This window comes from Ambystoma mexicanum, chromosome 6p (assembly GCF_040938575.1).
Source record: "Ambystoma mexicanum isolate Mex_15411 chromosome 6p, UKY_AmexF1_1, whole genome shotgun sequence".
In the NCBI taxonomy this organism is placed as follows: Eukaryota; Metazoa; Chordata; class Amphibia; order Caudata; family Ambystomatidae; genus Ambystoma; species Ambystoma mexicanum.
In genome coordinates, this window is record NC_090935.1 from 942,437,097 (window position 1) to 942,460,273 (window position 23,177).

Here is a 23,177-nt window from a genome sequence, read left to right on the forward strand (position 1 = left end):
CGCTTCTGGTGCCAGGGGGGTGATTCCACCAGGGGGGCAATGCTCCGAACCCCCCCCCCCTCTGCAAATGGGTCCTCTGCAGTGCCTGGGAGGCAGGCACTTCCCCCAGCCTGCTCCCCCTACACAGTGTCCACTCTTCGGGAGGAGGAGGAGGAGGAGGAGGCGGATGATTATCTTCACGCCGTCTCACCGTTGGAAATCCTCTTCTGCACGGCACCCCGATCTGACTCGGAGCCGCTTCTCCGCCTGCTCCCCACACACTCCCCCGCAGCTCCTCTCTCGTCCTCCACGGAGCACTCAGAGCGAGATCCAGATCGCGGGTCCCCCACTATTCAGCTCTCGGCCTCGCTCCTCGTCACCTTGCTGCTCCTCCCCGCGAGCCCCAGCCAACAGCTGCACCCGCGGCCTCCAACCTCCTCCACGGCTGGACCCGTATGACGCCGCAGCCTCACATCCAAGGCCTCCAGGGGATGCCGTCCAGGGTTTATGCCGGCTCCAAATTGCTCTCCGCACTCCCCTCCCTCTCCGGTAAGGCGTCTCAGTCACCAAGAACACCTGTGACAGGGGCGGTGGGCTCCCCTATGCTGCTGGGTCCGGAGAGCGCCGACGGCACGTCTACACAGTGCTGGCGGCCATCTTGAGTCCCTTAGGAATACAGTTTTAAAAGTGAAACCGTTTTTTTTAATTGAGGATTGCCAGCCTGACGACAGAGAATATTCATGAGCATGTGAATCCATGCCAGACCCATGCTGGAGACCAATAGTTACAGGTAAGTAACTTAAACCTTATAAATCTGTGAAAGGGGTATGGGACCCACTTAAGCACACGAGAAGACCAGGGGAAGAGAGAGATATCCTTTGGCAAAGGTCAGAAGAAGACCAACAGGACAGAGAAACATTCTTTAGTCAAAAGCAAGAGAAGATCAGGGAAAGATATCCTCTGCCAAAGGTTGAGAGAAGACCAGAGGAGGAAAGATGCATCCTCTGGTAAAATCCAGATATCATTGTGACTGTTGAAAGAGAGCCTGGAGGAGGGCTGGTTAAGGGAGACCTCCTTTCCCATCTGTGTGGGACTTTGTAGAAAGGCCTAGTATCGTCCAGGGGAAGGGGGGGGATATTCCCCCATCAGTTATGAACTGCCTTAAATCATCCAGAAGGAAGGAACCACCCTTCTGGAGTCAGGGCAAGAGGTGTTATTTAGTTTTCTTTTGAAGTGTAAGGGACTGAAATAGGTTTTGGAACTTAGGACAGCAGACTATTTGATTTTGTCAGACATTCTGACATTATCATTAGTTTTGTTTGAGGCAACCCCTCTTAGTTCTAGGGACTGGTAGGGTTCTTCCATATTTTTCCCTTAAATAAAAGTTTGACAATAAACATGCCACTTTTTTGTGTCCCGCTTCTACTTCTGCACCCTTACAGGACACAGACCTGAATGTATTGACGGTTAATGTTCTGTGTAATGTCACGGGATGCAGATTCTACTCTTCTCCTCCTGAATACGGACTATCAGGAGGACAGCTCTTCTGCCACACTTGCTTCCCCGCATTTGCTGCAATTAAATAATGGCTTTTTATCACTCTCGCTCTTCTTGGGTCTGGTAATGCTTGTTTGGGTCTTTCTTAATTATTGCCTCTTCCTCTTGGTGATAATAGAATTTACAATTGATCTTCTTAACTGCCCTATTTGTGGACAATATTGTTTACTGCAAAGGTAGTTTCCTATTGCCTTATTTTTGCTTTGACAATGGTGGTTTTTATCATCTTCATAATTACTATTGCCCCTGATGTTCTTATTCTGCCACTTTAGCTGATGAGCCTTATTTTGGTATGCAAAGTTAGGCCCAATCCTCCACTTCTGCCTCTTAGCATTAGTTAGGTATTCAAAATTAGAAGCGCGGGCTAGCGGGCGATCAGTGTGTTCCGTGGTCACATTCAACTAGTGAACTCACAGGGTGCTGCATATGCGTCAGCTCGCTCCGCTGCCTTTGTCTTCTGCTTTCTCCTGCTCCACGCAATTCGCACTGGTCAGGGAAAGAGCGGTCCTCCCTCCAGAAATGCTCTGGTGGTCGCCTGCCCCGGAGCACACTTCACTTTAGGGAAAGCATTCAAAATTGACGCTTCCCACTGTGCAGTCTCTGCAAATGAGATCTTCAGGTGGAAAGCTTTCAGTAACATTTCCTGCTGCGTAATCTCCGCAGACGCAATGATTGAAGGCAGAGACACTCACGAAACCGGCATCCACTGAATGCTGACTGGTGTTCTCAAGGCACGTTTATTTAAACACACACACACACAGCACACTTCAGAAAATAACATTAGCTAACCCTCTTTGCAATTGGACAGTGAAATATCCAAAAAGGCTCCCTCCAGCCAACAGCTATACTGCCCAGGTCCCCTCTGTCAACAATGTTACAGGGCTAGACAGTAAGGATCACAAGGACTGGTTTGGGAGAAATGATCTGGGGCTGGGGTTTCACCTGATAAAAGGGAGCTTTCGCTAAAATCAAAATAAAGTGTCAAGATAGATCAAAATAACAATGTAGCCCCTGCTCTAGCTCAAAGTACTAGCTCAAAGGTCTCAGGGCCATACTTATTGTTTTCTCAATGTTGTGGTAGTCTGAATCCCACCCTATATTTCTGATATCACTGATAAGGGACTGTAGTGCCCCTTACTTGCTTCAGCAACCTTCCTAACACTCGAACTGGTCACCACCTGCTGCTGTCCCGAGGTGCTCAGCAGACTCTCTCTTTGTCGGATTCTTCCTCTAGGTACCAGATCATTGTGTTACTCTGAAGCTGACCCCAGGTGACTCTGAGCCTTTAGGGGTTAACCTTCTAGGCCCAGGGCCACAAGGTTTGCTACCTGTTTACTCCTGTTTCCTGGCTTTCATCCTGCTCTGGCTCCACTGGTCTCACCAACTGCCCCTGGTGCCAGCTCTCCTGCATGTTGACTCGGTTTTCTTGAACCATGGTGGGTCTGAAGTGTGGACCTCTTTGTCCTCCTCCTGGTCATTCATAAAACCTCCTGCTCTTGCTCTTCATCTCCAACCATTCCCCTCTCTACTTTTCTCTTCCTCTTTTAGAAAATCCTTTTTCCTCTTCCAACTGTCAACTGTCCCACTTGTTCCTCTGTAATGAAGTCCCATACTGGATGCTGGGTGATGAGATGGGGTGGCACTGGGGGCTGAGATGCAGGTCAAGGAAAGAGAAATGCTGAGCTCTGCAGTTGATCCTCTGCCTTGTGTATACTTCCCATTGCAAACACCATTACCACCTCTGGAGAGTGGGTGGGCCATGAAAACAGAATGGCACAACTAAAGGTTGTAACGGACAGAGCCTGCTCCCGAACGGTTCAGGACACACAGAACCATAGTGAAGATGGATTTACAGAAACAGAAGTTTGCAGGCATGCTGTCCTGGTAGAGACAGAGCTGTGCACCCACCTGTTCTTGCAACCCAGCATGCGCACGATTCAGAAAAGGACGCTTTATATGAGAAGTGGAAGCCCAAACTATTTAAGCTGCCCCATTGACCCTTGGACAGCTTTGTCAGGTATGTAGAAAGACTTATTTGAATGATGTGAAAACCCTGCAGACCTTGATCCGGAGTTGTCCATAGAGAACCATGATAGTCATGTTGAAGGATGGTTTTCTAAGTGAGGCAAATCTGCAAGTAAGGCTCACACATGTCTTTTAGCATACAAAGTGTTCGGCTCACATCAGGAAATCAACAAATTGCTCTGATATGGCAGAAGGGAGAACCTGGTGCTGCTGCGTATCAGTTAACATCATGTTTTGATCTCTGAATTCAAGATGGCAGCATCCCGTAAACTAACCTTGGTCCGTGGTCATCCGCCTGAAGTACTCCTTCGCAGAGAATAGTCTGTTCAGCATCTGCAACTTCTGGTTATCGGTATCCCAAGTGATCTTGCATTACTTGTATCTCACAAGTTAAATCATTTTTTTTCATTCTTGCTAATAACTTCATTGATGTACTTTTACGAATGCTTATTGATGCTTTGTTTTTAAACTCTTTTCCGATATGTGGTTATGTGGGGTTGCAATAGAATAATTGAATGAAAATAAAAACTTGACCTATGGAGCCATGACACAGCCTTCCCCACAGGGTGTCTCCCCTCTGAAGTTTGTAGTTTCATGGGACACAAAGCCCAATTACAACACATGCAAGATTCATACATTTTTTTTTTAAATCAGTTATGCACCCTGTTCCGTGCAGGGAATAAAAGGAGATGGGAAGGGCAGAAGAGTGTGTATGTTGGGAGTGCTGAGTGTGACACAATGGAAGGTACATGGCAGTGAGATGAGGAGGAAAGGTGGAGGGTGACGGGAGCGCAGGTGGACGAGGGTGAAAGGAGCAGGAAGCAGGAGGAATAGTCTTTAGTAGCAGAGTTGTAGGAGAAGAGTTGTACAAAGGAGAAGTGATTTAAGAGGGATGTGAAAGAGGAGGCTACAGTGTTTAAATACAAGCACGAGGATTCTAGAGGAGTGATCTGCTCCCACTGATTCCTCCACTGGTTGCTTGCAGATCCACTGCTGCCAAATTGCCCCCCATCCCGTAGTTAGCTCCCCACCCCCTTGTTGCCCTGCTTCTGACTGTGATCTTCCCTCTGATTGTAAAGCGCTCTGTGGCTTCCCAAGGTAGGTCTGCTCTCATTAAATACCCTAATTACATTAATAATGAGGAGGAAAGAGAATTTAGACTGGAGGGAATGACCAAGAAAGACAGTGAAGAAAAAAGGAGTGGATGTGCAGCAGCCTAGCATGTGACAGAACATTCAGTATGCAAGTAGAGTGAATAAAAAGGGCAGAGTGGATGTAAAGAAAAGAGAAAAATGGAAGTGATAAGGTTTCCAAAATGAGAGGGCAGTCAGAGAATTGTTGGTTGAGAGGCAAGGTCCTGCTTCTACATTGGTAGGGAACTGCACCCAAAGAAGGTCTCAACAGCCTACATAGGAGATGGGAGGTTTGGTCTTACAATTCCAGGGTCCAATACCAGGTGTTGCTCAATCAGTGGCAGTGTCCTCTAAAGAGACACCACACCAAACCAAGAAAGGCCAGAAGTTATGAGTGATTCTGTTCCTGCCGAAAATTAGGAAGATCTGAGGATGACCACCCCAAGAGAGGCCTGACTATTTTTGTATTTTATTGAATACCCCACACGTGACCCTCAATGAAACGTATTCACCCATTGCCTGTTGTTTGCATTAATAACCTTTAATCAAATCTTGGCTTTGAGTTGTTTGTTGGCCCCCGCCCCCAGCCATGACCCTGCCTTTGTTCACCTCTTCCAGATCATCAGATCATGCTGCCCGTGCTTTTGTCTGCTTTTCAATCCTTCGCCTCCTTCTCTATAGTGCTCTTTTCTCTGCAGCATCACATTCCAGGAATGCCATTCTCTCTCTCTGTCTCTCTGTCTTTCTTTCTCTCTTGCTCTCTTTCTCTTTCTCTTTCTTTCTCTTTCTTTCTCTCTTTCTCTTTTTCTCTTTCTCTTTCTCTCTCTCTTTCTCTCTTTTTCTTTCTCTTTCTCTGTCTTTGTCTCCCTCTTTCTCTTTGTCTTTCTCTCTCTTTCTCTCTCTCTCAGCTAATGAAGACTAGCTGTCTTTTATATTGTGTGAAATAGGGAAATTGGGGCTCCCATTCCTTCATAGATATCTCTGGGCATGATTGGCACTGCCACATTGTTCCCACTTCCTTGGGGAAAATGAAGGTACTTACCTGTAGTCCTTGAGCGTCAAAATCTTTTAGAGACAAACATACCACCCAACAGGCTTTCCAGTGCTGAAGCTGGTTTGAGTATACAGTACACTGTGCGTGCTTGAAAGAATCTGAAATGGATGCTGACGGCTAGAATTATGCTCCTTCCTACTCATTGGATGACAAAGGGGGGAAAAGCCCAAAAACTGGGCTGTTAAAGTAAAACTAATGTGTAAAATGACCCAAGATTTCGAACCTGAGCACTGACAAGGTTGTATAAACCATGTACATCTATGAAGGGTACCGATTTTTGAGATTCACTGTTAAAGTAACATTTTTCTGCTGGTAGTTGTCAATTAAGGAACTCTGAAATGAAGCCAGAGGTCTGATATGGCTACAGTAGTTTATAACTATACTACAAACATAATGCACATTTGAAAAATAATGTGTATTGATCATATTTTGATTTTTTGATTTTAGTTTGGAATTGTTGATGGTGATGGACATATTAGTCTGTATCAGACAAATTGGAAATATTGTCCAGCTGCTGGAAGCACACCGAAACCTTACCTGGTAGGCTGACCTTCTTTCAAACATAGTTACACTAAAATCAAATATAATTCAATGTCTGATGTCTGTACCTCACAAATTGTGTATTCTTTTCAGACGTGGCAGTGTCATAACAAAACAGCCAATGATTTTGTTTTCATCAGTTCCTCCTCTTTGATAGCTACTGCTGGACAGTCAACTGATAACAGGTATGAGCATCAGGTTCAGTATTGTACACCTAATCCTTCAAACGCCTTGTGTAGTCACTTATCCAAACATATTTTCATATGGGATTTCAAAACATCTTTTAATATGCTTAGTCAACCTATCTGGTGAGCATACATTTAGAATCAAACATTAAATACCAGATGTGTACCCTTTCAGGGAGATTGCTTACAGCTATTTAACAGGACAGAGTGACAGTTGCTGCAAGATACAAAATACCACTTCAAGCGAAGTTCAATAAAACCAATCAACCATGATGTTTTGTCACAGAAATAGGTTCTCACAATTTAACTTAGAAAATAGGTTTCTATTAGCAATTACATTTGACTGAGTTAATTTCAAACTGAAAGATGTCAACTTAAAAATGATTATTTCAAATGATCAACTTTGTAGATTTTGCATGCAATGTTTGTTTCTAATTAAATTTGATCAAATTATATTTTTCTAAGGATCATATTTTCTCTGAAGATTATTTATCTTTGAAATATGGGAGTTGATAGGGTTATGCTGTAGGAACCTTTTAATGCTTTCACTGCACCTGGAGGACGTTATGACTGAGCGGATTGTTTAAACCTCCTATTGTGCTCCCCAATTGAGGTGTAAGGGGTCTCTGGGTTCTATTAAGAGCTCTCATTAAGACCCTTTGCTGTGAAACAATTGCAGTTATTGTGTTCAGCTTCTGATGATTGAGATGGTTTTAAGTTAGATGATCGGGAGGCACATTGTGCTTACAATAGAAACCGATATGCATAGTAATCCAATAATGAGATTCATTCCCCCAAACCATTCTGGGTCTCCAGAATGCAAGTGTGTTGCATACAGCTCCTCGTGCAGTGTATAATGACGCAATCTGTAGTACACCTTCTACATTGTAAAAGAGTGGCTTCAACCGGACATTTGAGTGTTTTTAAAGAGGGTTTCATGTACCATGATAAGGTTGATACATTGCATAATGGTCCTTGTAATGAGTCTTGTTTATTGCCTTTTATGGCATACCTTTAGTTTACCAAACAAAGAGTAAGCGGGCACCACCTGGTAAATTCACTTCAAGTCGAGTAATTCATATATAAGAGATCTCTGCTTCGTGATAAATCAAAACGTTTTCCAGGAGCTGGCTGTGATGAGTCTGGATACACCCTGACTCAAAAAAACATGTGAGGACGGAGACCAGATTGCAAACCCAGTCACACAGCCGCTCTCTATTGTACCCAAACTGGGTTATGAAATTAATTGTTGAAATGTTCAAAATTATTAGAACCTAATATATAAATGGAACATGGCAAATTTCAAAAATTGTCAGAGTCCTTGTGTTTCAAAGAATAATATTTTATCAAAGACAATTCTTTCCAAGCAAGGTCACTAATTGATTCTTAGTGAGGAAGCAGCTAGCACATCTCTTGTTTAAACAGACTTATTGCGCCAATGCATTTCGGAGAGTGTTCTCCTTCGTCAGGGCAAGTCTGTTATTGCAAACATATACAGTGTACATCAGTGAAAACAATCAATGTAATAAAATAAAAATAAACATAGTAACATACCCAACGTGGGTAGATTCAGGTGAGGATTGGAATAATGAAGGACAAGAGAACAGAAGAGAAGTAAACATCAAGGACAGTTTGCTTGTTGGTCAGTGTCTAATCAAATAAGAATGCCGTTTACCTGAAGAGTGGCAAGCCCGTAGGTAAAGAATCAGTACTAATGCCGTACGTGTAGTCACAAAGTGCGTTCAGAAGAACGCCAGATTAACACAGGGCAGGAATGTGTGTAACATTCTGTGGATAGATATGGAGTATGAATCAATAAACCGTTCCAGCACTGGGTGCTGGATTCTCAAAAGTAAAAAAGAGCTGCGTAATGCATACCTGTCGTGTCTGTGCTGCTTGCAGAGCTGCGGCCGACACTGAGTCGGTCAATCACAACGCTGTGTAATGCCGTTGCCATGGTAGCGTTGCTGTTAAAGCCTCGTACTCGTATCGCATCAATGTTTGGCGCGTTACGGTGCAACGGGGACTGATCACTGCAAATGCAGTATTTCAGAGTCCGATTGCAAAGGAAAATAATTACCAAGTACTGTAGACGGATCATGAAAATAAAATGAGTGTCATACTGGAACTGGAAAAAAAAACATGAACATAAAAGAAATACTCAACTGGGTAATGCAGGCCGGTCAGAGTCAATCACGAAAGGAAACTGAATGTAAGGTAGTGTCTCAATGTCAAGTAGGTGCAACAGTAATCGAAAGGTATCCGAGTCGCGGGAGGTGGCATCACATGGTGTCACCTTGTGTCCCAGACAGAATGCCCGGGATCTGCGACCTAGGTACCTTTACTTAACTCATATGGCAACAATACTTGTATACACAAACCATCATAGTAATGTAACAAGAAGTGAAAGAGACAACATAAAAACCTACAAGAGGGTCAATATGTGGGTAAATGAGAGAAAACCAAAGCACATCAAAAGATACATATACATTCAAATATAACAGTGATCATTAATCTCCTCATTGGGACCGTTTTGGACCAAACTCCCAAGCCTGTTGATCCAAAATGTTTCTCTCCTGTTGAGCCGCAGGCCCAGATCTTCATGTGGGTTGACTTTGGTCAGAACTTCAAGGATCAAAAACCTAATTTGTGTCAAGTTATGCCATTTTTCAATCCAGTGACGAGACACTTCTGAATTCGGATTTGCATTCCGGATGCAGGATCGGTGCTCATTCCAGCGAATTTTTGCTGCTCTAGTGGACTGGCCTACATAATATTTTCCGCATGGGCACTTTATGCCATAAATAATGTTTATGCTGTCGCAAGTACCAAAGCTTCGGAGGAAAATCTTTTGGCCTGTACGTGGATGGTATACAGTGTACCCCTTGATTATAAAAATTGCTTCAAAAATTGTGCGCCTCTGCTTGCATGTGTCTCGCGAGGGGGGGAGAGAAAGAACAAACAAGAGTAAGCGGGCCCACCTGGTAAATGCACTTCAAGTTGAGTAATTCATATGAGAGATCTCTGCTTCGTAATAAATCAAAACATTTTCCAGGAGCTGGCTGTGATGAGTCTAGAGACACCCTGACTCAAAAAAACATTTGAGGACGGAGACTAGATTGCAAACCCAGTCACACAGCCGCTCTCCATTTTCGAAGCAATTTCTGAGGTTTTTACTATATTTTTACTATATTAACATGTCCTTTGAAGACATTGAAGGTCTTTCATCTAAATGCGCAGAAACCCTAGGGTTCTCAACAGAGGAGGCGACGGCAATTCTCAAATTAATCAGTGAAACATCTATTGGCTCGCATGCAACCGCAACTGAAGACCCAGCCAAACGCATTAAACAATTAGAATACCTGATACGCAAAGAAATTAACAGGAAATTACATGCGATCACATTAGGCCGTTACTTCAAAAACCAACGAATTCCAAGAGGTCTTCGTATTCAACTCCGTCCCACTTTATGCAAGGAAAGTAGGGAGTTTGTTCGCAAGTGGGAGCCTATTCTGAACAAATGTTCCCTGGACCTGATCTTATTAACCATCCAAGAGCTATCCAAGAATCTGATTACCTTGAACAGCGAAATTCAAGAAATTGAGAAAGAACTAGTTGGTTCGCTAGGCAAGGAAGAGTACAAAATTATTCTAGCAGATATCAACACCAAACTCGAAGACTATAAGACCGAGCTAGAATCAAAGAAAGTAAAAAAATTCAAAAAGACCCCTACGACTATATTAATGAAGAGGTCTATACGTGGATGGACAAATATGGTCCAGTAGCTCCTAAAAAACTGTTCAAATATCCATCCAACAACACATCCAGCTCAGACTCAGAGGCACAAAGGGACACCGTAGTAATTGTAATATGGTAATCAAGGGGAACACTGTATACCATCCACGTACAGGCCAAAAGATTTTCCTCCGAACCTTTGGTACTTGCAACAGCATAAACATTATTTATGGCACAAAGTGCCCATGTGGAAAATATTATGTAGGCCAGTCCACTAGAGCAGCAATAATTAGCTGGAATGAGCACCGATCCTGCATCCGGAATGTGAATCCGAATTCAGCAGTGTCTCGTCACTGGATTGAAAAACAGCATAACTTGACACAAATCAGGTTTTTGATCCTTGAAGTACTGACCAAAGTCAACCCACATGAGGATCTGGGCCTGCGGCTCAACAGGAGAGAAACTTTTTGGATCGACAGGCTTGGGAGTTAATTATCACTGTTATATTTGAATGTATATGTATCTTTTGATGTGCTTTGGATTTCTCTCATTTACCCATATATTGACCCTCTTGTATATTTTTATGTTGTCTCTTTCACTTCTTGTTACATTACTATGATGGTTTCTTGTGTATACAAGTATTGTTGCCATATGAGTTAAGTAAAGGTACCTAGGTCGCAGATCCCGGACATTCTTTCTGGGACCCAAGGTGACACCATGTGATGCTACCTCCCGCGACTCGGATACCTTTAGATTACTGTTGCACCTACCTGACATTGAGACTCTACTTTACATTCAGTTTCCTTTCGTGATTGACTCTGACCGGCTTGCATTAGCCAGTTGAGTATGTCTTTTATGTTCATGTTTTTTTTTACAGTTCCAGGATTACACTCATTTTATTTTCATGATCAGTCTACAGTACTTGGTAATTATTTTCCTTTGCAATCGGACTCTGAATTACTGCATTTGCATTGATCAGTCCCCGTTGTACCGAAACGCGCCAAACATTGACGCGATACGAGTACGAGGCTTTAACAGCACCGCTACCATGGCAACAGCGTTACACAGAGTTGCGATTGACTGACTCGGCCTCGGCTGCAGCTCTGCAAGCAGCACAGACACGACAGGTATGCATTACGCAGCTCTTTTTAACTTTTGAGAATCCAGCACCCAGCGCTGGAAGGGTTTATTGATTCACACTCCATATCTATCCACAGAACGTTACACGCGTTCCTGCCCTGTGTTAATCTGGCGTTTTCCTGAACGCACTTTGGACTACACGTACGGCATTAGTACCGATTCTTTACCTACGGGCTTGACACTCTTCAGGTAAACGGCATTCTTATTTGATTAGACACTGACCAACAGGCAAACTGTCCTTGATTTTTACTTCTCTTCTGTTCTCTTGTCCTTCGGTATTCCAATCCTCACCTGAATCTACCCACGTTGGTATGTTACTATGTTTATTTTTATTTTATTACATTGATTGTTTTCACTGATGTACACTGTATATGTTTGCAATAACATAGACTTGCCCTGACCAAGGAGAACACTCTCCGAAATGCATTGACTCAATAAGTCTGTTTAAACAAGAGATGTGCTAGCTACTTCCTCACTAAGAATCAATTAGTGACCTTGCTTGGAAAGAATTGTCTTTGATAAAATATTATTCTTTGAAACACAACAAGGACTCTGACAATTTTTGAAATTTGCCATGTTGGGTTCTAATAATTTTGAACATTTCAACAATTAATCTCATAACCCAGTTTGGGTACAATGGAGAGCGGCTGTGTGACTGGGTTTGCAATCTAGTCTCCGTCCACACATACATTTAGTTTACCAACATGCTGTCCCTCCTCCCCAACCCAGTCAGGATAGACCTTCAATGTGAGAACGATCTAGAAAGCACTTCTAAAAGATTTGCTGTCTCTTTAACCTTTTTAGATAATGGTTCGCCCAATTGCAGTTAACCTACATACAGGGCACTGCAAACCATCACACTTTGGTCCTGTTTTTTTCCTCCTGGACAGGCAAGAGAAGCATGTTTCTGTGGCCTTCTCTTTTTGTGATGCAGGAACATTGTCAACCCCCACTTTGACTTTACCAGAAGAGTGTTTTTTTCAAATATCCTTTTCCTGTTGGTCATTCAAAATTCTATTTTGCTTATCTGTCACCTCCATCTTTTCATGCTGTTAACAACCAATTCCAAGAGATGCATTGGTTACGGCAGGTATTTCCCTTGCAACTGATCCACACTGAGCCTACTTGACATGCCTTGGGAATCTCCCTCCAATGAGAACATGTGTGATCTGCTGCGCCCTGGCACCAATATCTTTTTGGGTCCTGTGGGGGCATAATTCCTAATCTGTACCTCCTTGAAAAAGGTCCTGTACTTTGTTTTTCCTAAATGTATTACTGACTGCTTGTTTCTAAATGGTTCATATCTCAGCCTCATCCAGGACCGGACTGTGATATGCCCCGGTGAGAACCGTTTGCCTCTCAGGTTGAAAGGCATGGTCTAGTAAACATTTTTATTGTCCCTACGGGTCGGCCATGTTTTTTTAAGCCTAAGTGGCTCGATTTTAGAAAACTTTCCTATGGACCTTACCCGAGTTTTCGTCCATTAAACGCACGCGAAAACAAGCACTAGGGAGACGCCATTTTCTGATAATCCTATCTTTTCCCCCATCGCCCTGGCTGACCTGCTTTTGCGGCACTAAATCAATTCCCCCGCCCCTTAGCCTGTCATCAGCAGACTCGTACCGCTCATTTCCCAACGCCAAAGCACGTCTCGTGTCAACATTCGCTGCGCTTCAGCTAATGACGTGTCGCCATGGAAATGGCAGGACGCCTCTTTGCTCAATAAGTATAAACAGACCGTTTCACAAGACACAGCAGCAGATTTTCGATTCCATTCCTCTCTCTGTGTTACTTTGAGTATTCTGTGACTCGTTTCAGTGCTCTGGTCAGCTACCTTCGCCGCTTGTAGCCCGTGTGAACACCTGTGCCATCTCGGTAAATTATTTTACTCTGTTTACCACACAATGGCTACAATAATGCCAGACATGTACGAGCCGGAGTATACCGAGGAGGAACTACTGGAAAGGGAAGCATGCGAAAACGATGGGGATTCGGACGGCAGTTGGCAGGACGAATCAACAGATGAAGAGCCTGGGCCTAGTCGAATGGACGGCGTCTCCACCTGGTACACATGCAATCGGTGCAAGCTAATGCCAACTGAGGACGAGAACTACTGCTGCCGAGAAAACTCGGGATGCCTGGCCTACATTTCGGAAGGTGAGCCACGACCGCAATGCATCACCGAGCTGCCAGACTTCAGGGCAGCCTGCCTCACACGGGCCGTGTTGAGAATAATGATGGTGCTTATGCACGAACTTCGCGCAACTGTTCGTCCTCGTAATCCGAGTAACGAGTAAGTATACTCTGCTTGTCATGCCACTCCTATTTCATGATCTTCTACTGTATCCAAAATTACATCTACATATCATTGTAACGCATGTAAGTCGTTCAATAGTGTGCATTGTCTAGATAGCATTTGTCCGTGCAGAATGCCATTAGTTACAAGAATTGTCATTGACAACAAACATTTATTAAACTTATCTTGGTCATTTAAAAACAGTTTGTTTCATTCCTTTTCACAGGTGGTACAGGCTGGTGGCCTATCGTTCCTTTACATGGTGGCTCCACGGGAGGCTTGGACACCGCGTTCGAAGAGTGATACCCGCCTGTGCCGTTCGTGCCATTAGAGAAACGTTCCCGAGTGACAGCGGTCAGTACAGGGTATTTTCTCTCGCTGTGCTGCAACCTGACCTGTATAATCTTTAAAATCTTGTATTTTTGTGTCATGAAAATAAGATACAAAATAAAACACCACATATATTTTAACAACGTTTCTTTCGATTTTTTAAATGAATCAAGTGTGTCTCCATTCAAGGATGGATGTCAGACATCTGTGCTCGGAATGGGTGAAGGTCTGGTCGCTGTGAATCAGGGTGGTCACTATCTATCTAAGCTAACATAACATATTCTCGATAATGCATGCACTAAATAACACTTGTTCAAAGTCTTTCAGTAGGTTATGTCTCTATAAAAGTCACACATATATCTATACTAACAATTACCATTGGATTATACAGGCCTTAGGGTCTTGACTACTATAATACACCGGTTGAAGTGTGGGTCTGTGCTCACAAGAATCTCCGGTATGTGGCATTTGTTATTGATAAGCAACGATATACTATCATTGATATAAAGGTGATATACTATATATTGATATAAAGGCGGTTCGCGCCAGTGGATGCGCGCTTACATTGGGGGCTGTCAGGGGCGCGAAAGGCCAAGGTGCCAAACTACATGTACACTTCAAAAGGTGTCCCACGACAAGGGGCCATCGGTGACATGGCCTCCTCAGACCCCGTGCCTCCAGCCAGGCCTCCCCTTGAAGCAGGCCGCCCCCCTGCAATCCACATAAGTGTGTCTCCATTCAGCAGTCTTCCTGTGCCTTATCTGCACGCCCCAGGCCCATCCATCCCACCCCCCTGTATCAAAGGCGGTTCGCGCCGGTGGATGCGCGCTGGCATGGGGGGCTGTCAGGGGCGCGAAAGGCCAAGGTGCCAAACTACATGTACACTTCAAAAGGTATCCCACGCCCAGGGGCCATCGCTCACATGGCCTCCTCAGACCCCGTGTCTCCAGGCAGGCCTCCCCTGAGGCAGGCCGCCCCCCTGCAATCCACATAAGTGTGTCTCCATTCAGCAGTCTTCCTGTGCCTTAACTGCACGCCCCAGGCCCATCCATCCCACCCCCTCTATCAAAGGCGGTTCGCACCCGCACCCTCTCACTTCATCTCTAAAACTCAGGACATCCTGTCCTCACTCTCCTCCTATCACCTCCCTCCCTCGCTTCCCTGCTCTTCCTCCGGCCCTTCTGCAGCCACCCCTCCTCCCTCCTTCTCTGCCTTTCCCCTTTTCTCTGCTGACGAAGTTTCCAGACAAGTCCGATCTATGAAGGTCTCGTCTAAACAGGTTCACCCCTGTTCCTCCAAAACTATCAAGGACCACATCGACTCCCTGGCTCCTGCCCTGGCTGACTTTTGCAACCTCTCCTTCGCCTCTGGAGTCTTCCCATCCCCCCTCAAACACTCTCTTGTGCACCCTCTTCTTAAGAAACCCTCTGCCGAGCCCTCCTGCCCGGCTAACTATCGCCCAATCTCCATCACTTCCTTCCTGGGCAAGCTCCTGGAGAAACTGGCCATCCCCAGCTTAACCTCCATGCGGAAGCTGTTGGTAGTCTTCATGACCACCAATCCGGCTTCAGAGCGGCCAGAAGCACGGAAACTGCTCTCCTGAACATCCGTGATGACCTGCTCTTGAACCTCGACTCCAACACTCTGTGTGTTCTCATTCTGCTCGATCTCTCTTCTGCCTTTGACACTGTCAACCATGCCATCCTGCTCAACCGTCTCTGCGATAACCTGGGTATCACTGGTCAGGCTCTGGCGTGGCTGACCTCTTTCCTTTCCAATCGACCCTCCCAGGTCCAACTTGGGTCCTTCCTCTCTGACATCTTTTTCTCCACCTGTGGTTTTCCCCCAGGGATCTAATCTCTCTCCCTGGCTTTTCAACCAGTATCTGGCACTTCTTGCCCACCGCATCGCCGCCCTCTGCCCCAACTTTCAGTGCTATGCGGACGATACCCAGCTCATTTTCAGGCTACCCTCGGCCTCCTCCTCTCCTGCCCTCATCTCTGACTGTCTGTCTGCTATCCAGGAATGGTGTGCTGCCAACGACCTCCGCCTTAATGCTAGTAAGACTGAGATTCTACTCATCGGTACACCCACTCCCTCCTTCCCTGCAGCTCTCTGGCCAGCCTCTCTTGGGCCTCTTCCTGCTCCTACCTGCAAGGCAAAAAACCTCGGGGTCATCTTTGACTCCACACTCTCCTTCTCTCCTCATATATCTGACGTCTCTAAGAAGTCACACTACCAGCTGCACCTCCTTAGAGGTATGCTTCCCTTCCTCTCCTTCCCCCAGAAGCTCACTGTCTCCCGAGCCCTGGTTCTCTCGAAGCTGGACTACTGTAACAGTCTCTATCTTAATCTGCCTGCCTCCACTCTCCACTCTCCGCCCTCTGCAACTCATCCAGAACAGAACTGCGAGACTTGTCCTTGGCCTCAAGCCCAGGGACCGTATCTCTCCAGGACTGAAATCTCTACACTGGCTCCCAGTGGCTGCGAGGATTAAGTTCAAAACCCTCTGCATTGTCCACAAGGCCTTCTGGGGCCTGGGGCCTAAATACCTGCAACTCTCTCTTCCTAAATATCTTCCTTCCCGAGCCCTTCGCTCATCCGTCTCCAACTCCCTCAGGGTCAGCCGCTTCTCGAAGCAACGAGCTGGGGGTAGATCTCTCTCCGCGGCAGGAGCCTCTCTCTGGAACAGCCTTCCTGCCTCCCTGAAACTTGAGGAGAACCATCTCCGGTTCCGGAAGCACCTCAAAACCTTCCTCTTTGCTTCTGCTTTCTCTCTCCCTCTCCCCTGCTAATTCTTCACAAAATTCTGCACTGAATCTGAAACTTGGCCACTCTCACCGACCTCGGTCCTGGGCCCAGCCACTCTCCAGTTGCACTGCCTCCCTGGCAACCCCTGCACTGCGGGACTGTTCTCTGTATCCCTACAGCCCCCCCTTCCCAGCACTTGTCTGCACTTACCTTGCACTTGCCACCAGCTGGCCCTATTTATTTATCTATTTATTTCTATTCTACTTACCTTGTACTGCACTTTTCCCTTCCCCCTACCCCTGCACTTGCGCGGTCTGAATGACACCTGGCCTAGTAGGATCGTTGTCTGTCCTCCCCCTGTTCCCCACTCCCTGCCTCGTCGCGCCTTGAAACACTTGTGTATAGGCGCGTTACAAATGACATATCATATCATATCATGAGCGCTGGCATGGGGGGCTGTCACGGGCGCAAACGGCCAAGGTGCCAAACAGCATGTACACTTCAAAAGGTGTCCCACGCCAAGGGGCCATTGGTCACATGGCCTCCTCAGACCCCGTGTCTCCAGCCAGGCCTCCCCTTGAAGCAGGCCGCCCCCCTAATACCACGACATACATACGTCATTCATTCACAAACACACCCCAGTTTCTAATACTTTAAAAACCACTCGATATGTCTCATGAGAACATCTTTGTGCTTTGCAAGTCAACTCCTGAACGTGCTACCTGGGAACCACTGAGATCTATGCTAATATGCTCGTCGTCGTGGTATCCGTGAACTTCTGTGTCCGCTTCGAGCATACCCATCAGTGCGCTACCTGTGGCCATCCACCTTTTCTCCCGCAACATACTGCTCTGCTTGCTGAATCCAACTGTTTGTTGGTCAAGGTAAGGCCATGTATCCTGGTCATATTTCGCAGATTTTTAAATTTCTATCTATTTGCGAGTAGAGTACCTAATAGTGCTATGTTCATTCGTCTCATTGCTATTGACTTGAATTTCCATTGCTATGCTAACAATAGATCTATTTATTTTCATCTGTGTCAATTGTCATCGAATTGCATCCTTCGGGGGTCCAGTCTATGATGTAAGCATGTTTCCTTCTCGTGCAATACAGAACATCTAAGGGATGAGTCACATGTTCAGTTTTTAGTCACATCATTTATACATTTCTGCAACTTATGCAAATACTAAGCCGCACATAATGAACTGGTATAGTTCCTGCGACCAAAACAAACCTTGCATTGATCATTGTATGATTCATTTACTTTTGTATCAAATCTTTATTCTTGAAGATTGTATAATAATGTCGATATTTACTTTTCAGATTTATCAACAATGCCTGCCTGTTCGATTAGCGGTTGCCCTTCGAAGACCCATGCGAAATCTGAAGGCACTACAATGCATGTTTTCCCGAAAACTGTTGATCGAATAAGAGAATGGGTCAGACATTGCGGATATCCACTGGATGAGCTGGAAAGTAGAGTCCAACAAGTCTTACAGGACAAGAGGGGTGATCGATACCGCATCTGCAGCCGGCACTTTTGCTTGGACATGTACACAACCTCTTGGGTAACAAAGAAGAATAAACGGCGAACGACACGGAAATTGCTCAAACGCTATTCCCACTCTATTCGTCCACATTCCGCCACCGGTGAGTCAAGTGTCCGGATTTAGCTTTAGGCCTTGCGGTAGTGTGTAGGTATCCGAACGGATTAATTGATATTGTAGGTGTTCTATCCCTTGTAATAATTTCGATATTGATATGATTGTATAGTTTTTTGAATAATGACATTTACCAATATATTCTTTTTCAATTTCATAACCCACAAACGGAATGTATATATATGGGAACAGGGAACTGTGCTGTATTGAGCATTTTACAAGTATTCTGTCGCCTTACATGGCTATTTTTAATATTGGCATTTCATTATCAATCATTAATTTACCTTTACAACTTCTTGACTATCCCTTGAATCTGAAGCAAGAACATTCTACATCCTTGACGTGGTCGCAGTTATCAACAACTTCTAGCGCGTATCAGGTAATCTTACTAGGCTAATCCGCTACAGACCTGTTTTATGCATGTCAAGTAATATTTTTATTTTATCGTGTAATCATTTTGCCGAATGTTTGGTTAGTGCTTTCCAATTGATATACACCTTAGTTATCGTCCACTGGTGTTTGTTTTCGGTTATAATTAGTGTTATCCATACTAATGCAAGTACCGTCTTTCAGGGAGATGCTGAAGCGTCCGCCACATCTACAACATTTCTAGATGTTCTTCAACAGCAGGAGGTATGGTTACTGACAGCTCCATCGAGCGTCATCATCAGAGCTGGAATTCTTGTTGTTTGATTGTTCTACACAATGTTTCATTCGTGGTTAGCCGTTGATATGTACCTGTGCTGTCGACCCCAGGTGTGTGTTATGTTTTCACTATTGTAATCCTCACTAATGCAAGTACTATGTTTCAGGCAGTTGATGGAGCGTCAACCCCTGCACTTGATGCAGAGCCTGACATTCAAGTAATTCCAGGGGAAGTGGAAGCGGGACCATGCGTATACGAAACGGCGCAACAGCTTTCGGAAGTGCGCACTACATTTGCAACATCCATAGATATTCTTCAGCAGCACGAGGTATGGATAATGACAGCTCCATCATGCGTGATCATATAACGTGATTCCATTTGCTATACTTTCTTCCCTATTAACGCAAGTGCTGTGTTTCAGGGAGACGACGAAGCTTCCACTACAATCACAACATCCAATTTAGATGATGCAGATGTAAATAAATCGGAGAAATAAGTCGATGAAATGTGATCATATTTGGATTTTCCTTGATTCTTTTGGACAATGCATCATTTGCGGTTATCTCTTTATATGTACCTGTGCGTTCGACCCCAAGGGTGTTTTATTTTTCCAATATTGAAAACCATACTAATCCAAGTACTGTTTTTCCGGGAGACGACCGAGCTTCTACCACAATCACAACATCTCATTTAGATGATGCAGATGTAAAGGAATCGTTGAAATAAGTCGATGAAATGTGATCATATTTGGATTTTCCTTGATTCTTTTGGACAATGCATTATTTGTGGTTATCTCTTTATATGTACCTGTGCCGTCGACCCCAAGTGTGTGTTGTGTTTCCAATATTGAAAAGCATACTAATGCAAGTACTGTGTTTCAGGGAGATGCGGATGCCTCCTCTCCAATACAACCATTCATGGCAGTCCATGCAGAGCCAAAGGTATGGATACTGACAGTTCCATCGAAATAGATCATCACTGGTAGAATACTTGTCGTTTGATTGTTGCACACAATGTTTAAATCGTGTTTGGCTATTGAGATGTACCTGTGTGGTCGTCCTCACGTGTGTTTTATGCTAACAATATTTTGATAGATAGTAATGAAAGTACTATGTTTCAGGGAGACGATGGAGCCTCATTCCGTGCTGTCTATGCGGATACAGAAAATATAGTCGTTGCAGCGCAAGAGGAAGGGAGGACATGCGGAAACGAATCGGAGCTACAGCGTGCAGATGTTGAAGGTCGAGTCAAAAAAGTTGCAAAGAAAAAAAAACAAAAAAAGGTTTGTTACAAACAGTTCATAACTTTAAAAAAAATGTTTGTGCTGGGGACCATTTTATGTTATTTTCCAGTCAATTTTTCTACACTCCATCTTGTGTTTAAACTGAACATCCCTTTTCCAATCCCTCCTCCAGTTACCCGTGGGTGTCAGAGCTATACACACACAGACAGTGAAGCGAATGAGAGATGTGGCTTGCCAGACCGTGTACACTATGGAGGAACTATTAATTGAGGCGAGGCGTGTTCAGGCTTGAGATGCTCATGTCCAATGTCCAGAACATGAATTAACTGTGTTTGGAGACTACAGCAAAGTTGCATTGGACCATAGCTAGAGTGCGACCGCACCACCACAAGAAGATGTTATTGAATGTATTGAAGATAGCTCTGAAGTAGTTGCAGATCAATTTACACAATCTACACCCGCCAAAAATTTGCCACCAAAAAACCTGTCGACATTGTTGTGTTCTCCCATCAATGTTGAAGTAATATATGTCGAAATGACAGAGAATGAACCAGCCGCAGCATCCATAGACGCATCAGAACTTCATATCAGCGATATTACTTTCCAATGTGTTGAAATCTCCACAACGTCACAGGCCGAAACAATATTGACGCAGGATGACAGTCTAATGAAAGAGAGCAAATACATTGTATTCAACAGTTGTTTGATGGAAATTATAAGTATGCTGAAATGTGTGCATTCCATTAGAGGGAAAGTATGTGGGAAGCCATTGATTAATGTGACTCGTCAAATAAAAGGCAGTAACATCAAAATAAATGACGCCTTTAGATTAAATCATAGGTTCTCATGGTCTGCACAACCGATGCTGGGGAAACTGCCAGCAGGCAATCTACTGTGTGCAGCTGCATCACTTTTTAGTGGCTACAGTTTTAGAAAGTTAGAGGCTTTCTTTCAGTTTGTGGGACTCCATTTCATTTCTAAAGCGCTGTACTACATATACCACGTGATTATCTGTTTCCGGCCATTAGTGATGCTTGGAAAATTGAACAATTGTCTCTAGCAAGTACATTCGAAGGCAAACGATTCAGGCTAGCCGGCGATGGACAGTGCGACAGCCCTGGATTTTCTGCCAAGTACTGTACCTACCACTTTCAGGACATGGATAGTAAGAAAATTGTGAGTTCGGTGGTCGTGCAGGTAACACAATGTACATCGTCAGTGGCCATGGAGAAGCTAGGATTTATAAAATCGGTGGAATATCTACAATCAATGCACATCGACCTCATAGCCACGGATAGACACGTTTCAATTGCCAAGACAATGAGAGAGCAGTTCCCACATATTAAACATCAATTTGACGTCTGGCATCTTGCTAAATCAATCAATAAGAAAATCTCGGCTGCAGGGGAAAAAAAAAGGTTTTGAAAGTATTTTGCAGTGGTCACATTCTATCACCAACCATCTTTGGTGGAGCTCAAAAACTTGTGAGGGGTCCGTGGAAATACTACTTGAAAAATGGCGGTCACTGATGCACCACTGTACCAACGTTCACCGCTGGACAGCAAATGAACATTTCCACCAATGTGAACATGGCCCTTTGTCCCCAGAGGAGGCACGGAAGAAGAAGTGGTTGATTCCATCTTCACCGACACACAAAGCCATTGAGAAGATTGTTTTCGACAAAACTCTATCAAGAGATTTGAGAGGACTGACAGAATTCTGTCACACAGGAGATTTGGAGGTGTTCCACAATATGTGCCTAAAGTACAGGCCAAAGCGCTTGCATTGTAGCTTTCGGGGCATGAAACATCGCACTCTACTAGCTGTCTTGGCCCATAACAGCAATGTCGACGTGAACAATCTAGGACTAGGGGTAAAGTAAGGATGCCTCGCTACACTAAGGTGTTTTCAAAACGAAGTAAGCAATGGGTGATCAAACCAGTCTATGATGAAATGCAGTTCGACTTTGTGAAAGGCATTATTGTTGCTGTGTTAGAGAAGCACAGATATGGAATTTTGGACGTTTCTGTGTAGAGCAGTGATCCATTGCCACCGAACATTGCGACTGTGCCATGCGCACCCGAAGCATTGCAATACGATTGTCTTTTTGTAAATAAATGTTATTGTACAGTGTACCTGTAAACCTAGCCCCTACCTTCACCATCATGGGTGGCGAACAAGCTGGGTGTCATCTTTGAATTCTCTCTATTCACCTCACATATGTGTATGTATATATTTTTCTCATGTCTCATCTCATGTAAATGTAAATGCTGCGCACTGTTAACGGAGGGGAGGCTTGCGTATTGCAAATAATAAAACAAACAAACAATAAATCTCACTTGTAACTCAACTCCTGTTGTACTTTATACTTTCGCTGACCTTCCGCAAAAAATTAAATGTCTCAATTTGGGCTGCAAAGCTCGCAGACAACGGGGACAAAATTGGGGCACTTAGAACGCGCCAGCCAAGCGGGCCGTGGCATTTGGGAGAGAAGCCAGTTCGCATTTGCACATTGAGGCGCACTACATAGACGGATTCTAAACTTCAAGTTCTCACAGATGCCTATACCACGTGATGTTGCAAATAAAGAATGCGAAGGACAGCGCCCAGATGAGGCCCACAAGTCGCACTGGAAGTATAATGGTCTATTGTTTTTTGACCTTGAGACAGGGACCATGCCGAAAGAACTACATTTGAAGGGAGTGCGCAATAACGTAAGACGATAAGGCAGAAAATTCAGAAACTAGACCGAGTTTCATTTTAGGTCAGTATACGAAAAATCGTTGTCAAGAGCATGGTCCGTTTTACAGACTGCATTACGAAGAGACACAATGGAAATTTTAAATATAATGTAAGTAAATCTTTACACGCTTTTATACCGGAATGAAGATTTAATGAATGG

At 44.5% G+C, this 23,177-nt stretch overlaps 1 protein-coding gene across 2 annotated transcripts in view; it reads left to right on the forward strand.

Moving 5' to 3' along the window:
• DMXL1 (Dmx like 1) overlaps positions 1 to 23,177 on the forward strand; it is a 1,868,248-nt gene that overhangs the window by 1,674,717 nt on the left and 170,354 nt on the right. For both annotated transcript variants that reach the window (XM_069625559.1, XM_069625560.1), the window contains exons 39-40: positions 6,196 to 6,288; positions 6,382 to 6,473. In XM_069625559.1, coding sequence (XP_069481660.1) covers positions 6,196 to 6,288; positions 6,382 to 6,473 — 185 coding nt within the window. The remainder of the gene's footprint in view (positions 1 to 6,195; positions 6,289 to 6,381; positions 6,474 to 23,177) is intronic.